The sequence below is a fragment of the Symphalangus syndactylus genome, chromosome 15, assembly GCF_028878055.3.
Source record: "Symphalangus syndactylus isolate Jambi chromosome 15, NHGRI_mSymSyn1-v2.1_pri, whole genome shotgun sequence".
NCBI classification, from domain to species: Eukaryota; Metazoa; Chordata; class Mammalia; order Primates; family Hylobatidae; genus Symphalangus; species Symphalangus syndactylus.
The window spans coordinates 96,605,688-96,631,397 of NC_072437.2; the positions used below are offsets into that span (position 1 = coordinate 96,605,688).

Consider the following 25,710-nt stretch of genomic DNA (forward strand, 5'->3'; position numbering starts at 1 on the left):
AAATTTGGGGGGAAAACAACATTGATTTCATAACAGCTACTAGTCTTCTCTTAGTATAGATTATCAAATACTAAGAAAAAGAAGGGTCTATTTTTCAATAGAGATGATGGAGAAATACTGTAAAATTATGTAACATGTTTTTTTTTTATCATCATCTGGTTCATCCACAGTATGTTTCTTTTTCCTTTTTTTTAAATTGTGGTAAAGTACACACAACATCAAATTTACCATCATAACCATTTTTAAGTGTACAGTTTAGTAGTGTTAAATACATGCATAATGTTGTGCAGCCATCTCCATAACTCTTTTCATCTTGTAAAACTGAACCTCTATATCCATTAAAAAATAACTGTCTATACTCCCCTAACTCCATCCCCTGGCAACCATCATTCTATTTTCTGCCTCTATGATTTTGACCACTCTCAGTACCCCATATAAATGGAATCATACAGTACTTGTTTTTTTTGTGACTTGCTTATTTTACTTAGCATAATGTCCTCGAAATTTATCCGTGTTGTAGCATATTGCAGAATTTCTTTCCTATTTAAGGCTGAATAACATTCCTTGGATACAGTATGGATAGACCATATTTTGCTTATCCATTCATTTGTTGATGGACACTCCATCAACATGAGGTTGTGGGTATGCACCCAGAAATTGAATGACTAGATCATATGGTAATTCTATTTATAATGGAACCATCACACTGTTTTCTCATAGTGGTGGTTCCATTTTACATTCCTACCAGAAGTGCACAAGTTTTCCAGTTTCTCCACATCCTTGTCAACCCCATTATTTTCTGGGTTTTTTTTTTTTTTGATAGTTGCTATTCTAGTGGGTGTGAATTTTGATTTGCATTTCCCTAATGATTAATTGGTTAGGAAAAAACTGAGCTATTTTCCCCTCTGTTCTCACACTGCAATAATCATCAACACAGAAGACAACTTCTGTGACCAAAAGTGTGGAGCAGGGAGATTTCTCCTACCCACCAAGCAATCAATCAGTTCTGCAGTGGACACCAAATGGGTGTCCTCTAATTCAATTTTAACACTGTCTACCTGGAGATAGTGCCAGTTCCCACAGTTTGAGGGCTTAGTCCCCAAGACTGCCCTACCATCCCATACACCAGACACCAGTCATTAAGTCCAGGCCTCCAGAACTTCTGACTGATGAGCTTCACGTCGGGGTTCTTACAACCCCCTCTGTGGGTTTATTTAATTTGCTAGAGTGGCTCTCAGAACTCACGGAAACACTTTCTCACATTTACCAGTTTATTATAAAGGATATTACAAAGATACAGATGAAGAGATGTGTAGGGTGAGGTATGAGAGAAGGGGTGTGGAGCTTCCATGCCCTCCAGGAACCTCCACATGTTCAGACACCCTAAAGCTCTCTGAAGCCTACTCTCTTGGGCTTTATGAAGGCTTCATTATGTAGCCACGATTGATTAAACCATTGGCCATTGATGATCAACTTGACTTTCAGCTGCTTTCCCCTCCCAGGAGATTCGGGGGTGGGACTGAAAGTCCCAACTCTCTAATCATGCCGTTGTCTTCCTGGTGACCAGTCCGATCTTGAAGCTGTCAGTGAACATTAGCCTACAAAAAGATAGCAATTTGGATGTTCCAAAGATTGTAAGATTGGTATGTCAGCAAATGGGTGATGAAAACCAAATATATATTTCATAATATCACAGTCTACCCTCAGTCTTCAGATACCTTACATCAAAAGAACATACAACTCAGAAGATATTGCCACATTAGAGTCTCATTCCATCATTAATAACTAGTCTAGTCCATTATGTTGTATTAATGTTTCCCAGGGTGAGTCCACTCAGGTTTGCAGGCTTCCTTTCAATCTTGTCAGGTTCCAAAGCTGGAGCGGTCTTGGCAAACAAATAGCTTCACCTTTTTAGATATCTGTTAGAATTGAGCTGAGAGACAATGTCATCTGTTTCTCTGAATGTCTTTCAAGGTGTTAATGTAATGTTGAATTTCCCTCAATTTATAACCCATTATTCATTCCTTTACCCTCAACTACTATTTCTCTTTCTCTCCGTTAATGCCCAAATGTTTCCACCTTTGGAAGAGACATCAGAATCACTACCGTTCCGGTTTGGATTGCAGGCAACAATGCTAGTCTAGCAGGTGCCCTCTCCTCAGTCCATTCCCATGCAGATAGGGTAAAGTTACATAGGTGTACAGCTGGTGGGTTATTTTTGCCACCAGGCAATATAGCTGCATTCACTCTTAGCCCCAGCTTTGCTAAATGGGGTGAAGGAGCAACACAGTCATATCAGGCCCTAAGGAATTTTGACATAAGCTTTAAAAACATAGTTACGGTTTTTTGCTTAGAAATCAGCCCTGCTTCCAGCACTGGCAGTTGCAGGCCTGGTCCTAGGACCACTACGTCAAGTAGGAGGGAAAGAAAAGGTTTTAGTGAGCTGATTTAGGGATGAAAGAAAAAATGATTGTTATTCCAATGTACTCCTGCCTTGGCAAGATTTGCATAGTCATCCGAGCATCCTCTTCACCCCTTCTTCTCCAGATCAGCCTTAGAAAAACAGGAACATCTAGTGGGCAGACTCCTTTAGTCCCACTCATGTTGAGTATGAGCACACAATCTTGAAGGCATGTAAGCCAGCCTTTTATGTTTCCAGTGTTTTAATTACCTGTTCTACGCATCTATCAAACTATGACTCTGAGGAGACTATCTCTGTGCCCATTGTTAGACATTATAGGCTGTGCAGTGTGTTCCTTGGTCTGAAGAAATGACGATTGGCCATACAAATCCATGCAATATCTTCTGTTTAGTTGTTTTTTTAATGGTACTCAGAGTATTTGCATGTTCCACTGAGTAAGCAAAAGCCATGCCAGAGTCAGTGTCTATTCCTGTCAAGACCCATTTGTAGCCCCATAGGGCCACTAGCATCAGTCTCTGTATTGCCAGCTTTGTTTAGGACCTTTGCACCAGGGAATCTGCCCCATAGCCATTATCAGTCTCTGTCTTTTTTTCTGGTGGAGAGAACAGTTCTTATTGGCATTTTGTGCCTGAGAGGATGCAAAAGGAACATGTCTAGATTCAGTCCATCTCTGCCTGCTGCCGTACCCCCATATCCACTAATTTCATGGATCCAGGTGGCCACCTCAAGGAAGTCCACAGGGATACCTGCTTGTCAATGCCAGTAACCTTCCAAACCTGGAAAGGGGCTCTTCTGATTGACATTGACTTTTCTACTTTAATGCACCCCTCAAATGTCTATGGGGCCATGCTTCATATGGGCATCCTTTTAATAGGCCAAGTATCCATTGCCCTCTTGCCTAACTGTATGGGCAGGCGATTGGTTACTGCCTATGAGTTAGTAAAATCCCAAACACAAGTGTTTCCTCCACTGTTCAATTCTTCCACTACTGTTAGGAAAATGCATCCAGTACAGCCCACTGAGATTATTTGTTTTTACCTCCTTTGGTCAAAATAGCAGACTTCCAAACAGGATGGTATTCATTTACCCTGGAATTGAATTGCCATCCTCAAACCAAGTAGCTCTTTGTTGGTCAGTCAAGAGCTGCTTACAGGGTAGTGTAGAATCCAGTGGCTCCTCACATAGTTCCAGAGTCAGTTTTAGGGGAAAAGAGGCCCTCTGTTTGTGAGGATCTCCTCCTTGCATTCCCCAGGTGGCATGATCGCATATAAATTCTATTTTATAACGGAATGGGCATTGCCTCCCTTATTAGAGTGTTCCTCTGACATCACCCAAAACAGCATGGGCATTTCAGATATAAATGTAATTGCCCGATGTGTTCTTCCTGCCTGCTGCACAGATAAAACCAGTTCATTGAGACTGTAATATTGCAGTAAAGAAAGAGTTTAATTAATGCAAGACTGGCCAAGTGGAAGGACTGGAGTTATTACTTAAAGTAGTCTCACTGAGAACTCAGAGACTAGGGTTTTTTGGATAATTGGGTGGGCAGAGGGCTAGGGAATGGTTACTGCTGATAGGTTGGGAATGAAGTCCTAGGGATGTGGAAAACGGTCCTTGTACAATAAATCTGCCTTTGGTTGGGGACCACAGGACTGATTGAGTCATGAGTCATGGGTCTGAGTGGGTTCAGTTGGTTGCCAGAAGGCAAAAATCTGAAAAACATCTCAAAAGACCGATCTTAGGTTCTACAATAGTAACGTTATCTATAGGAGCAATTGGGGAAGTGTCAAATCTTGTGACCTCTGTCCACATGATTCTTGAGCAGTAAGGGATGATAAAAAATACACTTTAGCAAAGTTCAGGCCCCTCCCCTAATCCTAATCTTGTGGTCTTTCATTAGTTTTTGGTCCCTGAGCAAGGAGGAGAATAGTTTTAGGGAGAGACTGTTAGCATCCTTGCTTCCAAGTTAAGCTATAAACTAAATTCCTGCCATGATTAGCTTGACCTATGCCCAGGAATGAGTGAAGACAGCCAGCCTGTGAGACTAGAAGCAAGATGGAGTCAGCCAAGCTAAATTTCTCTCACTGTCATAATCTTTGCAAAGGGGGTTTCATCAAGATCACTTTATGTCCTTCAGTCATAGGGGTAGCCTTAGTTAATGTCCTGTAGCAAGGAAGTAAATGCCCTTCAAGTGGAAATTCTCTAGTTCAAAGTCCTAGTAGTCATTGCTGGGAGGCACTCACAAACCTTTGCTATAAGCCCCGGGAAGTACTCTGCAGAGGGCTATCAAATGGGGAAGTTGTCCCTACCAGCTCTTCAGTTTCTATTCTGCACTATGTGGGCCTGGGCAATCTTAACTGGTTCCAATTTTAGCATGTTCCATTAATACTGCTCAAAGGATTTACATACCTTCTGTTTTACAGTACTGGATAGGGGGAACATTTCCCAGTCAGATAAAATGTCTCTTCCCATAATGCAGTCAGGTAAAAGAGATAAAACCATTTCACATGAAATATGTTCAAATATGCCAGCTTTCATAATCCTAACAACCGTTACACTTTTATGTTCTAGTCCTAAGAATTTCCCCTTTTCATCCCCAGATCATTTTACCCTTTCTTTCGCAAAAGGCTTTGGGTCCCCAGCCTGGAGTCCCACCAGGAGACCCTGGCCTCTCTCTTAATTGTTACCTTGATTATCCAGTCTAGCAGGTAATTATAGGTGGGGTTTTTCATTTTAATCTTTATCTTCTTGTCTTTAAAAGTTCTCCAAACTGGGGGAAACACAGCAAACTGGTTTGGGCCCTTAGATGTTGAGAGATCAGCCAGGGGTCCCTTTCCTCCACTCAGTCTTTAATAATGTTGTATTAAGACCTTTGTTTTAACTCTATCAATTTCTACTTTATTCATTCCATTTTTTAATAACCATCTAAATATGTCCACCCTCCTGGGGTGAGTCCCATGGCTCTCCCCTTTCTTTTTCCTCTTACTTTCATTCCTATCAATATTTTCTTTATTCATCTTATTTCTTACAAACCATTTAAAAATTTCCACCTCCCAGGATGAGTCCTTTGACTCTCCCCTCTACCCTTCATCATTTTCTTGTTAATTAACCTAATGTCTTTATTAGCATCTGTAAGACCTTGAGGTAAAGCTTAGACCGCAAATTTGATAAGGCTTCTGGAACTGTCTTGGTTTTGCAGCAGTAAGGTTATATGAGGTGCCCATGCAAAATGGGCCCTTTTAACAACAGCATGTACCATGGCCTGGATAACGGGCATATTCAGTGGGTGAATATCCCAGTTATCATGAAGCTAGTCCCACATGGCTTATGCATGAAATGTATCAGCTGCATAATTTGGGGTGTTCTATTTGGCATTTATAGGTGGAGTCTGGCAGTCCCCCTTCTCAGGGTAAACAGATCTTACAGTGGCTTTTATTCAGTCCACCAGGCTTGCTGTTCCCTCAGGAATAACCTCCTGTGTGTCTGGATTATGTACACCCATGTGCAATTGTTCAGCATTGAGTTGTGGGTCCTGCATCAAACCAAACATGCTCTTCCATTCTGCAGTATTCAAAACCAAAGATACTGCCCCTAAATTAGTTATTCTCATAATCCATTTTTATAAAGGTTCCTCAAGAGGTGGATAATACAGATCTACAAATTGGAATAGTTCCTTTACACCATACCCTCTAGTTTCAATAATTATTTGGTTCTTCCATTCTCCCACAGTGACTTACCCTCTTGGTCACCACAGGTCTCAGAGGTACTTTCTGTTGTTCCTGCATAATTTTGCCCTTGTGCCGTGGCTCTGAGGCTAGTGGCTGAAGCTTAGACTCACTGAAATCTAAGTTTGGTGTATGTAGCATCAGGGTCTAACCCAGCACTCTCTTTTAATTTTATTTTAGTTAGTATAGATAACAATAATCAAGAGATTGAATAGTTTGCTTTTTTCTGATTAGTTTGCGTTTTCTTGTGCATCCGGTGAACTAATTCTCCATCTCTAAATTCCATTGGTAGCTTTTGCCTTTAGTAACTCAGCAGAGCACTGTGACTTCATATCATAGGTGATCGTTTGGCCACCCAGGAATCAAGGGTTTCTCATCTCCCGGGCTTTTATCCTTTCTCTTCTCAAAACAAATGTTTCTCTGAACCTGAGCCATTCTAGCTAATCCCACTTCACTAACATCAATTGTTCCTGAAAAACTCTCAGAACATTTTTTTCTGTGTTCTTATACCACAACAATCAATGAGGAAGACTTCTGTGACCCTGAAATATGTGGGAATTTCTTCCCCCCAGCAAACAAGCAGTCCTCTGCCTGCTGGGTGTCCTCTAATTCAATTCAGTTCTGCCACCATCTGCCTGGAGATAGCCTTAGATCCCACAGGTTGAGGGCTCAGTCCCCAAGACTGCTTCCCCAGACACCAGTCATAAGTCCAGACTTCCAGATCTTCTGACTGACTGACTTTAAGTTGGGGTTCCCACAGCCCCTTATTTGGATTCCTTTAATTTGCTGGAGCAGCTCACAGAACTCAGGGAAACACTTAGGTTTACTGGTTTATTGTAAAGGATGTTATCAAGGATGCAGATGAAGAGATGTGTAGGGCAAGGCATGGGGGAAGGAGTGTGGAGCTTCCATGCCCCCTTTGGGTGCTTGACCCCCAGGAATCTGCACATGTTTAGCTATCCAGGAAATGTTTGAACCCTGTCCTTTTGGGGTTTTATGGAAGCTTCATTATATAGGCATGATTGACAACCATGTAAAAATGTGATTGAACAAAAAGCCCATGTTCTAAACCCAGAAAGACCTCCTTATTCAGACTTTTCTTGGCCTCTCTGTGTAGTATTTCTTCCTCTAGGTTATGGGGCATGACATTCTCTGGAAGTAGAGTCTTTTGACCCACAATCAGATTAAATTCCTACCTTTGGCAGGTACAAGGACATTGATAGAGGTAAGAGGCACACAAATTCCTAGGCAGAAAGGGCCAGGTCCCCAGTGAAACCCAACCTTCAAGCCAAAGACAGCCTGAAGCATGAAAGCCAGGCTATCAGCTCAGGGTAGAGTCCACGGCCAGGAGTGAGAACTTCCTTGATGCCTTTTAGCTAATCAAATGGTGCTTTTCCCAGGCCCGCCTATGGACCAGTCAGCACACACTCCCCGATCCTGAGCCCATAAAAACCCCAGACTCAGCCACATATTGGGACTACCTGCCTTAGTTAGAGCACCCTCTCACACAGAGGGCTACCCACTTTGGGTCCCCTCTCATGTTGAGAGCTGTTCTTTCATTGAATAAAACCCTCCTCCACCTGACTTACTCTCCAGTGTCTGTGTAACTTCATTCTTCTTGGATGTGGGACAAGAACCTGGGACCCGCTGAACAGTGGGAGTGAAAAGGGTTGTAACACTTTCCTGGCTGGCTCACTGAGCTGAGGGTGGTGACACACTCCTGTTCACTAGAGCGGCAACCCTTCTGGGGGCCTAGACCTCAGGATTCCCTGAGCCGGAGCAGTAACACTGTAATCCTCCCACCCTTTGCTGGTGCTGGGCAGCTGCCCCACGTGATGGGAACTGGCAGTGGCGGGGCTGGGCCAGCCCAGGAGCCACGGGCTGGAGTGGGCGGCAGGACCAAATGAGCTGGGACATGCCCCCATTCACCGAAGCATGCAGATGGTAGGAATGAATGAGCTATAACAGGAACAAGCTGTGATGCTTCCTGGGGGCTCAGAGCTTAGGACTCCCTGAGCAAAAGGGCAACACCCCTTGGGGCTCCGCAGTTGCTGGCATCTCCAAGTTTTCAGGCTCTGCTGCATCCCCCACCCCTTGTCCAGATGCTGGCACCCAAGGCAGAAGCCAGTCACAGCATGCCCAGCTCAGCTATGGGCTGAGCACAGAGCCACAGCAGGTGTGGAACCTGGGCCAGTAACATGAGCTAAGCCTTGCCTGCCAGGCTTAGTGGGCAGAGCAAGTCTAGTGGCAAGCCCAGAGCCAAGTGAGGCCCCGGCCAGAGGTGCCGCTGGCCGACCGTGGAGATTTCTGGCTGGTGAAGCAGCACTGAAAGAATCTTGTGTCAACAGGAGAAGGTCAGAGAGAGAGACTGTTTCCTGATACCTGCTCCTGAGGCCTAATAAAGCAACCCAGCATTATAATAAAAGACTAACAAGGGCTATAGGAGTTAAGAGCCAGGAACTCTGGATGAAAACCAATATATATGTATTAGTCCATTTTTACACAGCCAAACCGTATCAGTATATAATCATAATATCACAACAGGACAGCGGACAGCTCAGTAGTCTGACAGCAAGAATATAATGCTCAATTCTAAACTGGACAATGTAAACACAACAGGGAAATCCTGGATACAGCGTTGTACCATGCTAGACTGGCTGCTGCTCTCCATGATTATGATCTGTCACACATCAATAAGAGACCTAGAACTTGCTTTCCTGAGAGCAAGAGATGAGTAGTTTTGTTTGTAGGACACAGTTAATTTTGATGTGACTAACCTAAAAGGTAAGCATATTCTTTCTCAACCACTTTGTAAAGCTGAAAGTAAATTCAGTAGCCTAGAAATTGATCTCCATGATACAAGAGATGCTCTCAGAGAAAAGACCTTGGTTTTAGAATCTGTACAAAGAAACCTAAGCCCTCATGCATGGCACCAGGTTGGGGATAACCAGGTCCACATGTCTTTATGTGTTTCCACAATGTCAGACTTTTACTGATGCTATTTCAGCCACAAAAGCCATGAGCTACGTGGAGTTCCCAAGGAATCGATTCTCAGTACTTCCTTTTCAGTCAGTAGAGCCATAGGCACACAGGTTCAAGCCACTCCACAAGTCAGTCAATATTGCAAACCATAATAGTATACTTAATATATAATTTTATAGACTAAACTTCCCATAACAAAGTAACATTTGACATCAAGAAAAAGGGGATAGGAAAAAGGGTTAATGAACCACTCCAGGGAGAGAGACATTGACAAAAAGAATATCCTGGTCTGGGCCAGGCAGTCCCTCAATCTTGCAAGGAAAAGACTTTGATGTGGGCAGAGACTTCGGTGGCAGATGCCGAGTGCTTATCATAGGTGACGGCAAGACTTGTCAGTTAAGATGGCTGTTTGAGCTTCAGAAGTCTTGCTCTTTCTGTGGCCACAGAGTCCTCTGGTGAGGACTGAAAATGGAGGAGTGTGCTTGGTTATGTCCTCATTTGATTGAATAGAGTCTTTATTGATCAAGCAAAACATCTGGCCCCTGTTGGCAAAGTGCCTAATGAAATGTAAGATGGAGTCTTTTTCTGAGATGAAGTTACTTATGTCAAAGATACTCTATGTGTAAGCCAAACACAGTGTTAAATGAAGTAAATCAAACAAATGTATTAGAATCAATAAGATAAAGTAAGTAAATACATTGGAAAGCAGAAGTCTGTAAAAGATGGATTATCTTGACTACAGAGTAAAAATAGCCCCAAAACTTATGTGGAAACAAATTTAGTACAACAAGAATGTGGAAACAAATTTAGTACAAGAAAGAGACCAAAGAAAGAGTAAACAAGATATAATAGAAAAGTTAAAAGAAAATCTATCTTTGCAGACACAAGCAGCATCTTCAGAGAACTTAGTTAATAGAGAATAAAGTTGCTTCAATAAGAAGTCGCAGGGAGCTGAGAAAGATCTGAAATCTGAACTCTTGAAAATGAAAGCTTTCCATAAGACTAATAAAACTGAGTTGGAAAAATATAAGCAGCTCTATCTACAAGAATTAAAAGTTAGAAAATCACTGGCAACTAAACTAAACAAAACCAATGATAAAATAGCAGAGGTTAATGGCAAACTCCTTGTAGAGAACAGCAGACCAGATTTTTACACCACTCTTATCACAAGGCAGTCCTAGAGTCACCTTGTGTGCCAAAAACAGGATAGTGTTCAAAGAACATTTTCTAGTCACTCAGAAACCATCAACATTGTCAGAGGCCTTGACCTCCAGACAGATATAAACCTCACTGGAAGTCTTGTGAACTCTTTGAGCACCAACACTTGTCACTGGTCAGAGTTTCTTTTCATATATTAAATTCGTTTTCTTCACTTTCAGCTTTAGCTTTATTAGCTAGGGTATTTTTATAAGACTCATGAGTGGGGATGGGAAAGGTGATCTTTTCCTGTACTTTGTTTTGTTCTTACCCATCCCTCCCACCAAAAAATGAGACACCAGAACTGTTAATGTTACTATTGCTCTGTGAGAAAAGATATCTTGGTGAATAATTTAGAGACAGGGCTCAGAAGAAGAGAGGAAAATGTGGGAAAGTTTGGAACTTTAGCCTAGAGACTTGGTGAATGGCTTTGCCCAAAATGTTAATAGTGATATGGACAATAAACTACAGGTTGAGGTGACGTCAGATGGAAATGAGGAACTTGTTGGGAACTGGAGTAAAGGTGATTCTTGCTGTGTTTTAGCAAAGAGACTTGTGGCATTTTGCCCCTGCCCTAGAGATTTGTGAAACTTTCAACTCGAGAGAGATGATTTAGGGTATCTGGTGGAAGAAATTTCTAAGCAGAAAAGCATTCAAGAGCTGACTTGGATCCTGTTAAAGGCATTCAGTTTTATAAGGGAAGCAGAGCATAAAAGTTTAGAAAATGTGTACCCTGACTATGCAATAGAAAAGAAAAACCCATTTTCTGGGGGAGAAATTCAAGCTGGCTGCAGAAATTTGTGTAAGTAGCAAGGAGCCGAATGTTAATTCCCAAGATGGGGGAAATGTCTCCAGGTCATGTCAGAGACCTTCACAGCAGCTCCTTCCCCCGCTCCCCTCCCTCTGCATCACAGGCCCAGAGGCCCAGGAGGAAAGAATGGTTTTGTGGGCTGGACTCAGGGTCCCCATGCTGTGTGCAGTCCAGGGACTTGGTGCCCTGTGTCCCAGCCACTCCAGCCATGTCTAAAAGAGGCCAAGGTACAGCTTGGGCTGTGGTTTCAGAGAGTGGAAGCCCCAAGCCTTGGCAGCTTCCATGTGGTGTTGAGCCTGCGGGTACACAGAGGTTAAGAATTGAGGTTTGAGAACCTCTGCCTAGATTTCAGAAGATGTATGGAAATGCCTGGATGCCCAGGCAAGTTTGCTGCAGGATAGCGGCCCTCATGGAGAACCTCTGCTAGTGGGGAAGGGAAATATGAGGTCAGAGCCCCCACACAGAGTCCCTACTGGGGCACCACCTCGTGGAGCTGAGAAGAGGGCCACCATCCTCCAGACCGCAGAATGGTAGATCTACTGACAGCTTGCACCATGCACCTGGAAGAGCCGCAGACACTCAATGTCAGCCCATGAAAGCAGCCAGGAGGGAGGCTGTACTCTGCAAAGCCACAGGGAAGGGCTGCCAAAGACCATGGGAACCCACCTCTTGCATCAGTGTTACCTGGCTGTGAGACATGGAGTCAAAGGAAATCCTTTTGGAACTTTAAGATTTGACTGCACCACTGGATTTTGGACTTGCATGGGGCCTGTGGCCTCTTCATTTTGGCCAATTTCTCCCATTCAGAATGGCTGTATTTACCCAATGCCTATACCCCCATTGTATGTAGGAAGAACTAACTTGCTTTTGATTTTACAGGTTCATAGGTGGAAAGGATTTGTCTTGTATCAGATGAGACACTGGACTATGGACTTTTGAATTAATTCGGAAATGAGTTAAAACTTTTGGGGACTGTTGGGAAAGCATGATTGGTTTTGAAATGTGAGGACATGATATTTGAGAGGGGCCAGGGGTGGAATGATATGGTTTGGCTGTGTCCCCACCTAAATCTCAACTCGAATTGTATCTGTCAGAATTCCCACATGTTGTGGGAGGGACCCAGTGGGAGGTAATTGAATCATGAGGGCTGGTCTTTCCCATGCTATTCTCGTGATAGTGAATAAGGCTCATGAGATCTGATGGGTTTATCAGGGGTTTCTGCTTTTGCTTCATTCTCATTGTCTTTTGCTGCCACCATGTAAGAAATGCCTTTTGCCCTCTGCCATAGTTGGGAGACCTCCCCAGCCACATGGAACAGTAAGTTAAATTAAGCCTCGTTTGCTTCTCAGTCTTGAGTGTGTCTTTATCAGCAGCATAAAAATGGACTAATGCATTAAATTGGTACCAGGAATAGGGTGTTGCTGAAAAGATACTCAAATATGTAGAAGTGACTTTGGAACTGGGTAACAGGCAGAGGTTGGAACAGTTTGGAGTGCTCAGCAGAAGAAGACAGGAAGATGAATGAAAGTTTGGAACTGCTTAGATACTTGTTGAATAGTTTTGACCAATGAAGTCCAAGCTGAGGTGATTTCAGATGGAGATGAGGAACTTATTGGGAACTGGAGCAAAGGTCACTCTTGCTGTGCTTTAGCAAAGAGACTGGTGGAATTTTGCCCCTGCCCTAGAGATCTGTGGAGCCTTGAACTTGAGAGAGGTGATTTAGGGTATCTGGTGGAAGAAATTTCTAAGCAGCAAAGCATTCATGATGTGACCTGGCTTATTCTGAAAGCATTCAGTCATATTCATTCACAAAGAGATGGTTTGAAATTGGAACTAATTAAAAGGGAAGCAGAGCATAAAGATTTGGAAAATTTGCAGCCTGACCATGAGGTGAAAAAGAAAACCCCATTTTCTGGGGAGAAATTCAAGCCAGCTATAGAAATTTGCGTAAGTAACAAGGAGCTGAATGTTCATACCAAGACAATAGGGAAAATGTCTCCAGGGCATGTCAGAGATCTTCACAGCTGCCCCTTTCATCACAGGCCCAGAGGCCTAGGAGGGAAAAATGGTTTCATGAGCCTGGCCCAGGGCCCTACTGCTGTATGCAGCCTTGGAACTTGGTGTCCTGTGTGCCAGATGCTCCAGCCATGGCTAAAAGGGGCCAAGGTACAGCTTGGCCTTTGCTTCAGAGGGTGCAAGCCCCAAGCTTTAGCAGCTTCCATGTAGTGTTGGGCCTGCAGGTACACAGAAGACAAGAGTTGAGGTTTGGGAACCTCTGCCTAGATTTCAGAGAATGTATGGAAATACGTGGATGTCCAGACAGAAGTCTGCTACAGGGGTGGGGCCCTCATGAAGAACTTCTGCTATGGCAGTGCAGAAGGGAAATGTGGGGTTGGAGCCCCCACACAGAGTCCCCACTGGGACACTGCCTAGTGGAGCACTCTGAAGAGGGCCACCATCCTCCAGACCCCAGAATGGGAAATCCAGTGACGGCTTCCTCTGTGCACCTTGGAAAAGCTGCAAGCACTTAATACCAGCCTGTGAAAGCAGCCACAGGGGCTGTCCCCTGCAGAGCCACAGGGGTGGGGCTGCCCAAGGCCTACGGAGTGCATCAGTGTGTCCTGGATGTGAGACATGGAATCAAGGAGATTTTGGAGGTTTTATATATATATATATATATATATTTTTTTTTTTTTTTTTTTTTTTTGAGATGGAGTTTCGCTCTTGTCACCCAGGCTGGAGTGCAATGGTGTGATCTCGGCTCACCGCATTTGGAGGTTTAATATTTAATGATTGCCTGGCCAGGTTTTGCACTTGCATGGGGCCTGTGGCCCCTTTGTTTTGGCTATTTTCTCCCATTTGGAACAGGAATATTTACCCCCTGTATCCCCATTGTATCTTAGAAGTAACTAACTTGCTTTTGATTTTGCAGGCTTATAGGCAGAAGGGACGTTTCTAAGTGGTGTAAGTTCTTAAAACATAAAAAAATTGGCTTTCTTAGCACTACCCTTTGTGTCTACTTAAAAAAGTTATTTTTTTATTTTATTTTCCTATAAATTCGTTGTTTTCATTTGAACAGCAGCTGCAGTTGCAGGCATTTTTATGATCAACTCATGGATAGTCTTACTTTAGAGAACCCAGACTAATATACTGCCCTTTGTAAGCTATTGTTGGTAACGTGTGTTAAAGGCAGATAGGGTCCAAAAGGTATTCAAAAGTATAAGCAATTAGATACAAAAAGTTCTCAGACTTGGGTGGCCTTATTGAGGGAAACATAAGCATGGTTGTGCCCTATTATCTGAGGATTTCTAGGATAGCCTCACTGCCCAAATTCTCTTCCCCACCTGCCAGCCAGGGCCCAACGTGCATTTGCATCTCAGTGGCTCCTTTTTAGGCCATCAGGAATTTTTTTGTTAAATACCAAGTTCATCTGAAAAGATGTGAGGATTAGTTCACACTCACTTGGAAACAGTACTGGTAGAAATAAGATCTAGAGCACACTGGCCAACTTCACTTCAGTAACCTGCCACTCTCACCACACAAATCAGGCAGGCTTATTATGGCAGGGGCTTGTAAAAACTGAGGAACAAGCCCCTCATGTCTCAGTTTCTCTTCTGTTTCCAGTAATGTACAGCATTCATGCCTTCTTTTCTTTTTTTTGTTGTTGTTTAAAAATTTTATTTATTCTATAAGTCACTCAAATTTCTTCTCTTAACTATTTCAGTTTAGTATTACACAGTATACAGAGTGGGATGTAAGAACCATAAACTATTCCGTATCCACATTTGAATCAAATAATCGTGATTTGTGTTCCCTTTGGCATCTCAGTATCTCCAGGCTCCAGCACTTGCTTAGCTGTTATGACTCTGGTGAGCCTGTGTTTCTGGGAGAGCGCTACGGCTACGGCCTGGGCACTGGCGGCTACAGCTACATCACAGGAGGAGGAGGGTAACTATGATCACAGCTTTCTTCAACTACTTTAAACATAAACTTTCCTTTCCACACGACAGGTGGGTCTCTGGCACTGGGATCTATACTGATATGTGAGTACTCTGTGAATGGTGGTTGTTACTATAATAGGAAAGTGAACATTATATTTGCTAAATATTAAAAGAACACACAGTAAAGAATATTTTAGCCATTGAAGAAATGATATAAAAAAGTATGTCATGCTTGCTAGAATGTCCCTAACAGTGGTTGCTTCTAGGCAGCCAACTAGTTTTGATTGTCTGTTTAAATGGAAAAAAAATTGGTTATAGATTTTAATCTCAGAGAATAAGCCATTAGACTATTAAATATGTAATGCTTAATAAATCACCTTTGGGGAAAGTATAGTATAGAAGATTACTTAGGCAATTAAGTGATATTTATGTAGGATTTATAGGCTTTAAATAACAGTTAAAAATTAATGTTTTAAATGAAGCATCTGCCTAATCTCTTACAAAGAAAGATTTTAACTTGATTTATATGGGTAAATCAATTAAGCAGTTTTCCCTATTACTTCTGTAGTCTTACTATTGGTGCGTGTAGGCAAAATCTTACCAACGGTAGTCATTTAAATTCACTCAGTAGACCAGTTTGTTGCATGTCTGCTGTGTGCCAGGCAGCATTCTAGTTTATAATCTAATGGATTATACACTTCTGGAGGGCTAGGACCTTAAATTCCTACTTTGCAATTCCCTAGATTGGAACAATTCCTACAGGAACCTGCAGGATTTCAACAATCATACTACAGCCATCCTGATTTGGTTTAGCCGATTCAGTGGTGAAGATAACACGGTTATGGAGGTGGCTGTTTTGTAGTGATAACCAAAACTGAGCATGTGTGCTGATCTTTGTTAGGCAATGGCTTGCATCTGCCTGAGGTCGTTAACAACAGGAGGGGGAGTCCAGGGAGGCCTTTGAAAAGACACTAGAGTAAGCCCAAGGAGTGTTGACCTCCTTATCAAAAAAGGTTCAAGCTATTTGCAGCCTTACTGTAATGCATCGGGCTTTCTGGGTGAAGAGTTAGGGCCAATTAAGGATCAGAACATGGCACCCATTGAGCCAGGATGTTCCACTTTGAAAGTGGCCCTGTTATTTGTATATGGGTTTATATACTTTATAGCATGATGGTGTTCATATAATATTTTTAACACAGAAGTGACTTGTTAGGTGATTTCTGCAAGAAAACCATTTTGTTGTCTTCATTGCATATTGGATTTAGCTGTTGTTTCCAAGACTGGCACTCAAGGCCTTCTGAAACCTCACTTTACCTTACCTATCTAGCATTGCCTTTCATCATCCCAGTTCATTTGTTCAACTGGCCTTGTGTGGGCCAGGCACGGGGAATGCACAGATGAAAGCTGCACAGCCCCTTCCCCACAGGAGCTCACAGGCCACTGCCAGATTTGCAAATACATTGCATAATTGTCACTGCTCCCCCTTCCCTTGCCCCTGGCAGGCCCTGCTAGACCACCAAGGTGGCACCTTTAACTTCTGTGCTCAGCATCTACCTTGCTCCTGGGTACTTCCCACCACCTCTAGTTTTTCTATCTTAAAACTTCTCACTACCACCGTGCCATCTCCTTCCTACCCTGTGGAACATCTTGAGTTCACTACTGTTATCTCCATTTTCTCAGCTCCATGCTCAGCCTTCTAAGAGTCATAAACTCCCAGCCTCCTAAACTACCTCACCAAGGTTTCCAGCAACCTTGCTGTAGCTAAATCAAATTAATAATTTCCAATTTTTATCGTATTTCACTCACAGCCTTTAACACCAGTGACTGTTGACCTGAAACACCCCTTTCTCTTGCTTTCCAGAGCGCCATCCTATCCTTGTTCATCCTTCTTTCTGGTCATTCCTTCTCAGTTGTTTCTGTCTATCCCTTCAATGTCTTGTGTTACTCAGGCATCTTTTCTAGTCCTCCTTCTCACCCTGTGTTGTCCCTGGGTGGTCTTATGGCTTGATGCTGAATGTACCCAGAACTCTTTCTCCAGCCTAGAACTCTGCTGGCTTCCAGATTCATAGATTCAAAGGGCATCTCCACTTGACTAATTGACAGACACATCACACTCAACACCTTGTCATTTCTGACTGTAACCCCTGATTTGTTCTTCCAATGTCCCCCTCTCAGGGAAGACATTGGCATATATGAGTTCTTACCCCAGGAGTCTGTGAGTCAGCTGTCACCCTTTCTTTCCTTCTTTCCCTACTCCCTGCAATCAACTGAATCACCCAGTCCTGTCCATTTTATTTCCTAAATCTCTCTTCCATCAGTACTTCTCTCTACCTCCAGTAATCTCAGCCAGGTCACTGTCATCTCCTGTATGAGTTCCTGCCACAGCCTCCTGTTCCCCCTACTTTTTTGTCTTAAACTCCACTCCATGCTGTTGTCCACACTGTAGTCAAAGGGACCATTCTAAAAGCAGATCTGGTCCTCTCTCCCCTCTGCTCAGAGGCCCTCAGTGGCTTCTCATTGTCTTTTATCCAAGAGCGTGAACCTTTTTCTACTTTTGACATCTAAGACAAAGAGATGATCATTCAGATTTTAATAAGAGTCAAGTTGATCTGGGATGAGTCCTCAATTTTAATCATCTCTAGTTTGCCTAATTAACAGCCTCCCTGGGTGTTGCTGAGGCCACTGCTTTGGGCCCGAAGGCCCAAGAAGAGTCTTGTCTTCTACCCACTTACCAGGCCCAGTTTGCTGCTGAAAGCTGCCATGGCTGTCTTGCTATTCCCCTAGCAAGGATTTTTCTCTCTAGAAATTCATTCATCTAGGCTTCGTGGCATTCACCTCTCTCCAATTTCATAATTACATATGATTTTGCTGTTATTTGAATATTTTTATTTGAGTGTTACCATGGCATGAAAGTCTTTTGCATCCTCTGATATCCTAACTGGCAGTAGAACTCCCATTGCCTTTAGGATCAAGTCTGCACTCCAAGGCCTGTAAGACCTCTCATGATCTTGGCAGACGCTGTTTTACCTTTCTAGCGTCATCCATCTACACCCTTATCTTAAAGAACTCTTGCTGAACTTGTTTCAGTTTCTCTGAAGCACTATTTTTTTCCTCTCCTCCCAAGATACGACATTCACTGGTCTCTGCATACCATTGTTTCCCCAACTTTCTGCCTGTCTAGTTCCTCCTTGTTCTTTTGGACTCAGCATAGCTATCACCATTTACTCTTGAAAGCCTTTAGCCCAATCTAGCCTCTCAAATCTGGGTTTAATGCATTTCTAATGTACTTTCATAGCATATTATGCAAACCATTATCATTTAATTGCCTATTTACTTTTCTATTTTCCACTTAAATTATGCATTATTTGAAGGCAACACCTGTGTGTGTCATTTCTTATTATTTCCTCGCTTCTTAGCATAGGGACTCATGTTTTTCAAGGTACAGTGAATAAATGAATAAACAAATCCATGAACACAAGGTACTGATCTTTATATAATTAACATTGACCAATGTGATGTTCTGTTTTTAATAGCACTTTTACAAAGATGCAGGAACATTCTTCATGAGATTGTCTCTTGCATCAACCTTTGATAAAAGCTGTAAGACATAATGTTGAATAGTTTCTCTAGTATTACAGTAGAATTTTCTGATGCTCTAGCTGGAGAACCAGTATGCCTTTTAACAGCAAGTCAGAATCAGTGGCTTGTAAAACCAATTCACGGACCATAACTAGCATTTTAAATTAATGAACTATTGAGTGGAATAGAATAAAATGGAAAATATCAGAGTGCATTCCATGTCATAAGGGTAAGTATTGTTTGTGACATTTTTGTTTGAGATTTATACATACCCATGCACACTCACACACAAAACATATAAATGGTTGCGATGTGAAATTAATTTCTTGTTTTCTGATGGCGGGTCACAGTCAAGTATGTTTTTGAAAACCACTACCTTAAACTATCTGTCTTAGGTAAGGATGTTTTGACAGAGCCGAGTCAGACATGTAGGTTCCTGTGGTTTCTGTGTAGGTATTTTACGTTGTTTGGAGCATGAGACCTTTGTACTATTTGAATCCAAGTGTCTGTTTTTCACTTTGTTGCTTACTCCGTGAAAGTTTTGGAACTTGGAGAAAATAAATTGAATGACCTTTTTTTTTTATTATTTCAATAGGTTTTTGAGGGGCAGGGGTGTTTGGTTATATGAATGAGTTGTTCAGTGGTGATTTCTGATATTTTGGTGCACCTTTCACCCAAGTAGTGTATGCTGTATCCAGTGTGTAGTCTTTTATCCCTCATTCCCACCCCTCTTCCGAGTTCCCAAAGTTCATTTTATCATTCTTATGCCTTTGCATCCTCATAACTTAGCGCCTACTTATAGGTGAGAACATGTGATGTTTTGACTGTTTCTTTTTGAAAATACTTATTTACTTATGTGCATTTAGGTAGGAAGCTGTGCTTAGGCCATCTATCATCAGCCTTTTTGGCAGCCTTGGGAGCAAATGACTGCACCAGAATAAGACGTTGGGCAAAGTCCTCGGAGACTGCCATGACCTGTTTATTGGCTGAAGGCCAGGAGGGGCAGGCATGTTTCTCATGCATGTTCCCTTCCTACATCTTCTTGATCTGCACTGTGTTCTTGGGCAAGTCCCAGAATCCCATTTCAGTTTTTCTTATTTTAAACATTTGTATATTGTATATTGAGGGAAATAAAATAATCCTGTAGCCTTTCAACATCTTTTTAATATTTAATAGTTGGTGGCCAGAGCAGACAAGTGTTCTTTCCCACCATGATATGACTGGTAGTTTTCCATTTTGGGGAGCAACCTTATTTGGAAAGAACTCATCAGCATGTCAATAAACAAGTGTTATCAATGGCTCATATTCACTTAGTTTATGCAAATAATTAATGTAAGACTGTGTGAGTAGGCAAAAGTATAAAATAATTACAAATTAAAATTTCATGCTCACATTTCATCGTCCTATAAAGTTAGTTTTTCAGAGAGTGGATCAAAAAATGAAAGTCTTTCTCATTTTTTCTCATTCTACTAGATGCTGACAAAAGAAAAAAAGCATTTTTACTATTTACCGTCAACACATCTTCTCATGTATGCTCTTTTCCCGGAGTCAGTAGCTTGAGCCCAACGTGGCTGATTGGGTGTAGTTCCACTCAGCCACAAAAAATGTGGCCAGGGAGGTTTCACTGTGGACAGCAGGCTTTCTAAGAGAAAGGCAATTTCTGGTGGGTTTTCAGACTTGCAGTTTTCCTTTCTCTGTAGTTGACAGGAACTTTGTTTCTTTTTATACCTTCCTATTTTGTTACAACATCTTTTTTTTTTTTTTTTTTTTGAGACGGAGTCTCGCTCTGTCGCCCAGGCCGGAGTGTAGTGGCGCAATCTCGGCTCACTGCAAGCTCTGCCTCCCGGGTTCACGCCATTCTCCTGCCTCAGCCTCTCCGAGTAGCTGGGACTACAGGTGCCCGCCACCACGCCCGGCTAATTTTTTTTTTTTTTTTTTTTTTTGTATTTTTAGTAGAGACGGGGTTTCACCGTGGCCTCGATCTCCTGACCTCGTGATCCGCCCGCCTCAGCCTCCCAAACTGCTGGGATTACAAGCGTGAGCCACTGCGCCCGGCCTTACATCTTAAATAAAGAAATTCTCTTGTCTAGTCAAGGGCAGGGAAGGGAGTCCTGCACTGTTGCAGGGGACGGAGGAGGGGTTTGGCCACTTGCATTAGGTAAAACTGTGCTGAATTGAGCCCAGCATGTGGAATCAGTGATTTGGATTCAGGGATTCAAGCTCTTTGTCCTTTTTTACTTCCTCCTAGACTGATTCATAAAATGTTTCCTCCCCCAGGAAGAAGGTCTTTGTAAAGGCGACTTTGTTCTCACTTATTTGATGCATCAAACTTCTATTGAGTGCTGTGGGCAAGGCCTTATATGTGGCAGTGGGACTATATGGATGAATTTTAAATAGTTTTGCCTTAAAGAAAGTCTTTGATGATCGAGACTGGACTTATGAACCATATTGTTTCCTTCAGCCCTTTCAGTTATTGAGCTTTTTATGATATGAAAAGATTCATTTCTACCTTAGGATCAGAATGAAGACAAGAAACCAATCTGTCTTTTAAAACGAAGAGAAATTATTTTGGGAACTTGGTACAAAAGTGTTGGAAAGGGCCAGAAGACTAAAAGAGAACAGGTAGGGTTTTACCTACAGCTCAGTACCTAGAGAAAGCTACTATCGCCTCTTAGTCTGGAGGAGTAGAGTCCTGTTTCCCAGGGCACGTTTGTGCAGCAGCAGTGTCTGTGGAGCTTCTCTAACCCCTTTCTCTGCTCTGGCTCCCATTAGAATGGTCTTCAGCAGAGAAGCCATCAGGAGACTACTCGCCAGTAAATGTCGGTGCTACAGTAATGATGCTCCCGATGATATGGTCCTGGGAATGTGCTTTAGTGGCTTGGGAATCCCTGTGACACACAGCCCTCTCTTCCATCAGGTGAGGAAATGGTTTTTATTCTTCCCTCATGGTGGGTGGGGGGCAGGTTCTTCTCACTTAAGGATTTGAGTTCTTTCTCTTCACATATTCAGGAAACAGACTAAGAACTGTGTTGACAGGCTCCAGGGGAATGTCCTTAACCAGGACTGTTACCCTGTTTGATGTACACACTGCCTCACGTACGTCATGAAGATGGGAGGCAAAAACGTCTCGAAAACCAAGTGGCGTTTGACCAGGATCCTCGCCATGGAGGACCAGGGAAAAGCTGTTTTTTGGTTTATCTTTTTAGTTAAAACGATTGGTGGCATTTAAAAATTATTGGATGCTGCCTAGAAATAATATAGGACTGACCTAATATTGTCCTACTGGCCCCTGAGTCTGTGTAATTCTACACCATCCTCAGTTTTTACACTGTCTCTCTGTCTTTTCACTGAGCTTTTTCCCCTTCACTTGTCATTAAGATGAATGGCTAAAATCTATTAAATGGCAGTTGGGTATCTCAATAAGCATACATTCTGGGGGTATGGAAAAGAAGCGATGAGCTTATGTTTACCAGGGACGGGTAGTGCTTATAGCCTCCCCATATTGCAGTTTGGGGGTTGGAGAAGGAAATCCTCCTGCATTATGTTTAGTATCTTTTAAGAACCAAGTCAGTGAATTTTCTTCCAAGAATAATAGCAGTTGTTCACAAACTAAAAATAACCATAGATCCATACCCATCTAATATCCTCCTTCAAGAAATTTAAAGTTTTTGAAACTTGAAGTGTATATGCATATGTATTTTAGATGCCTTCTCTTATATTGAAAATACTGTTTTTATGCCTTATTTATTTTTATTTATTTATTTATTTTGAGATAGGGTCTTGCTCACTGCAACGTGGCTCACTGCAGACTTGATCTCGTGGGCTCAAATGATCCTCTTGCCTTAGTCTCCCAAGTATCTGGGACCACAGGTGCGCACCGCCATGCCTGGCTAATTTTTAAAGTTTTTTCTAGAGATGGGGGTCTTACTGTGTTGCCTAGGCTGGTCTCAAACTCCTGGACTCAAGCGATCCTCCCACCTCGACTTCCCAAAGTGCCAGGATTACAGATGTGAGCCACTGCACCTGGCCCATGCTTTATTTATTTAGTAACCAGTAGCAAACATTATCATAGCAATATAGAAAACTTAGCATGACAGAAATAGTATACTATAGAAAACAACTCAAATAAGACTAAGAAAGTGTTTGCATCATCAGGAAAGGCAGAATCCATTTCTGTATCCTTGAGACAATAAGAGAGGATAAAAATAGACCTTTAATATAAGGAAATGTATGAGAAACCTCCTTCCTGGTGTCAGTTAGGAGATACTTGTCCTTTAGGACTTTGAGAGGTCTTACCCACTTTAAGCCTGTGTGTTGTGTTAGGATGACTTAGGAAAGAAAGCATTATTCTCTGCGGTTCCCTCTTTTGCTCTGTCTCATGGTGTTTCAGTCACGCAATTAAAGGGGTAATTAAAACTGTTAGTGTATAAGGGAAATAATTTATCAAGGTTAGTGTGACAGGTCTTAGATTTTTGTAGCAGCCCTTTTCATTTAGGGAAGAATAAATTAGCTAATAAAATGATACGGAGAAAAGAAAGAAGGAAAATCATCTATAGGCAAAAGTCCTTTGAAGATAATTTTTTTAAAATAAGGTTGTTGTTTCCCCCACTTTAGAACCCTTGATTTCTCTAATTCACATACATTTTAAACTTTTCCAAAATCATAAAATATGTTTAAAACCTATCCTCCCCAACAGATAATGCTGTATCTTCCAATTCTTAAGCCTCTTTTAGAGAGTTTGGTAACGATTTGGATAGTGCTTTCCATTTATAGTGTTTAAACACTGATCCAAACTGTGTTTCTTCATCTTCACAAAGAAATATGAGGCAAAGAGATAAAATTTAAGAATCCTGATGAGCTAGAGACAGAGTGGGCATTTGGAAGCAGTCTCATATGCAAAATTGCCTGGGCCGTCACATTTCTTCTGTTTTTAGAGAAAGTTATTGTGAATCCACAGATTTAGAAGGGGACTCCAGGGAAAATCTAGTATTTCCCTTTGTTGAAAGCACAGCATCTAGAGCATATGGTTTTCTATTCTTCCAAAATTATGTGCCACTAATGGACATGGCAGTGTGCAATGGTTGGTGGTTGCTCAACTCTGGAAATTTCCCAAAAAGTTTTAGACCACCATTATGGTGGGTAAACTGTATGGGATGGAAATCATTTTTCAGTACAGTTATAGAAAGGCACTTGTCTAAGGAAATGTGATTTTAATCTCCATTTGCTGCCCTGTTTAGTGTGCTCCAGTATTTACAGATGAAGGGTTCTAATGTTGCCCAATGTAAGAGGTCTTTCCTTTTTTTTTTTTTTTTTTTTTTTTTTTTGAGATGAAGTCTTGCTCTGTCACCCAGGCTGGAATGCAGTGGCATGATCTCGGCTCACTGCAACCTCTGCTTCCTGGGTTCAAGCGATTCTCCTACCTCAGCCTCCTGAGTAGCTGGGACTACAGGTGTGTGCCACCCGCCCGGTTAATTTTTTGTATTTTTAGTAGAGACGGGATTTCACGTGTTAGCCAAAGTGGTCTCGATCTCCTGACCTTGTGATCCACCTGCCTCGGCCTCCCAGAGTGCTGGGATTACAGGCCTGAGCCACCACACCCGGCTGTAGGTCTTTCTTAGGCAGTTTCAGCCCCTCTCTCTTCCTGCGTGCAGATGCCTACCACACTCTGTGTCTGTTCCTCAAGTTCTTCCCCACCCCTCATCCTGCCTGTTTGGGATTTCCTCTTGACATTGTAATGTTTAATAAGCCAGCTCTTTTAATGCGTGTATAGCCTCCCTGAGATGCAGTAAATCACTTCTAGAATCTGCATTAATAGAGGGAAAAATGTTATGGTTTATTTTTTTTCCTGTTAGATGCATTTCTATCTTCAACAGTTCATTTTTAAAGGTGAAAACGCAGCAAGGATTTGTTTTCATTGCTTTTACAGTAGTCCTTCCTTAACCACAGGGGACACATTCCAAGACCCCCCAGTGGATGTTTGAAACCTTGGATATACTGAACCCTACGTATACTATGTTTTCTCTTATACTTTACATACCTATGATCAAGTTTACTTTAGCAAGTAGGCAGAGTAAGAGATGAACAACAATAACTAATAATAAAATAGAGCAATTATAACCATATGTCAGCATCACTACTCTTGCTTTAGGCTATTCTTAAGTAAAATAAGGGTTCCTTGAACACAAGCACTGTGATACTGCTGCAGTTGACTGGATAATGAGGTGGCTTCTAGCGACTCAGGGGCGGGGAGTGTAGACAGCATGAAGATGCTGGACAAAGAGAGGATTCATGCCCAGTGCGGGATGGAGTGGGACACGCCAGATTTCATCCTGATACTCAGAAGGGCCCACAACTTAAAACTTAGGAATTGTGTATTTCTGGAATTTTCCATTTAATATTTTCAGACTAAAATTGACTGTGGGACACTGACACTTCAGAAAGTGAAACCATGGGTAAGGGGGAACTACTGTATTTCTTTCTTCTGGGATCATTGTGGAATTATCTTCCAACGGAATTGAGAGGATGTTTCTCCTTGGTTTTCTTCCTTGCCAGTAAACTCTCAGAGGGCCTTGCAAAGAAACGTCATATAATAAATGAATTCCTTCAACTAGTACTCAGAACTTTCCCAACTTTGTTAGACTGTATTCCAGTGTGTATTTTTTGTCTGTCTCACTGTTTTTTCCTTTTAAAATTCCTTTTAGATTTTTAACTCCATGAGCAGTTACAATTTCTTAAAAATAGCAATTGTGAAAGTTCTCCCCTTAGATTATTTTGAACTTCTCTTCGCAGATATTATCGTTGGAACACTCGTCTGAGCAGTATATTTGTACTGGTGAAGCTAGGTTAGGCCAGGTGCTGCTGAGTGTGCCCAACCGGTGGTGAGACAGGTTGAGCAGAGGCAGCCGGTGCCCTGGCAGAGCACTGGCCCTGGGCTGAGCACCTCTCTCTGGTCTCTATTCCAGTGTTTGCTAGTCATGTTACTTCTGGGAGCTCTGGTTTTCTCAGCGGTAAATTGGAAGTGAACTATAATATTCTGTCCATTTTATAAGGTTG

The 25,710-nt window shown here is 42.2% G+C and overlaps 1 protein-coding gene across 4 annotated transcripts in view; it reads left to right on the top strand.

The window, feature by feature from the left end:
* B3GLCT (beta 3-glucosyltransferase) overlaps window positions 1–25,710 on the top strand; it is a 128,508-nt gene that overhangs the window by 99,426 nt on the left and 3,372 nt on the right. For 3 of the 4 annotated variants that reach the window (XM_055244376.2, XM_055244377.2, XM_055244374.2), the window contains 2 exons: window positions 14,966–15,085; window positions 21,430–21,574. In XM_055244376.2, the coding sequence (XP_055100351.2) occupies window positions 14,966–15,085; window positions 21,430–21,574 (265 nt within the window). The remainder of the gene's footprint in view (window positions 1–14,965; window positions 15,086–21,429; window positions 21,575–25,710) is intronic. The other variant, XM_063618868.1, reaches the window with a different exon arrangement.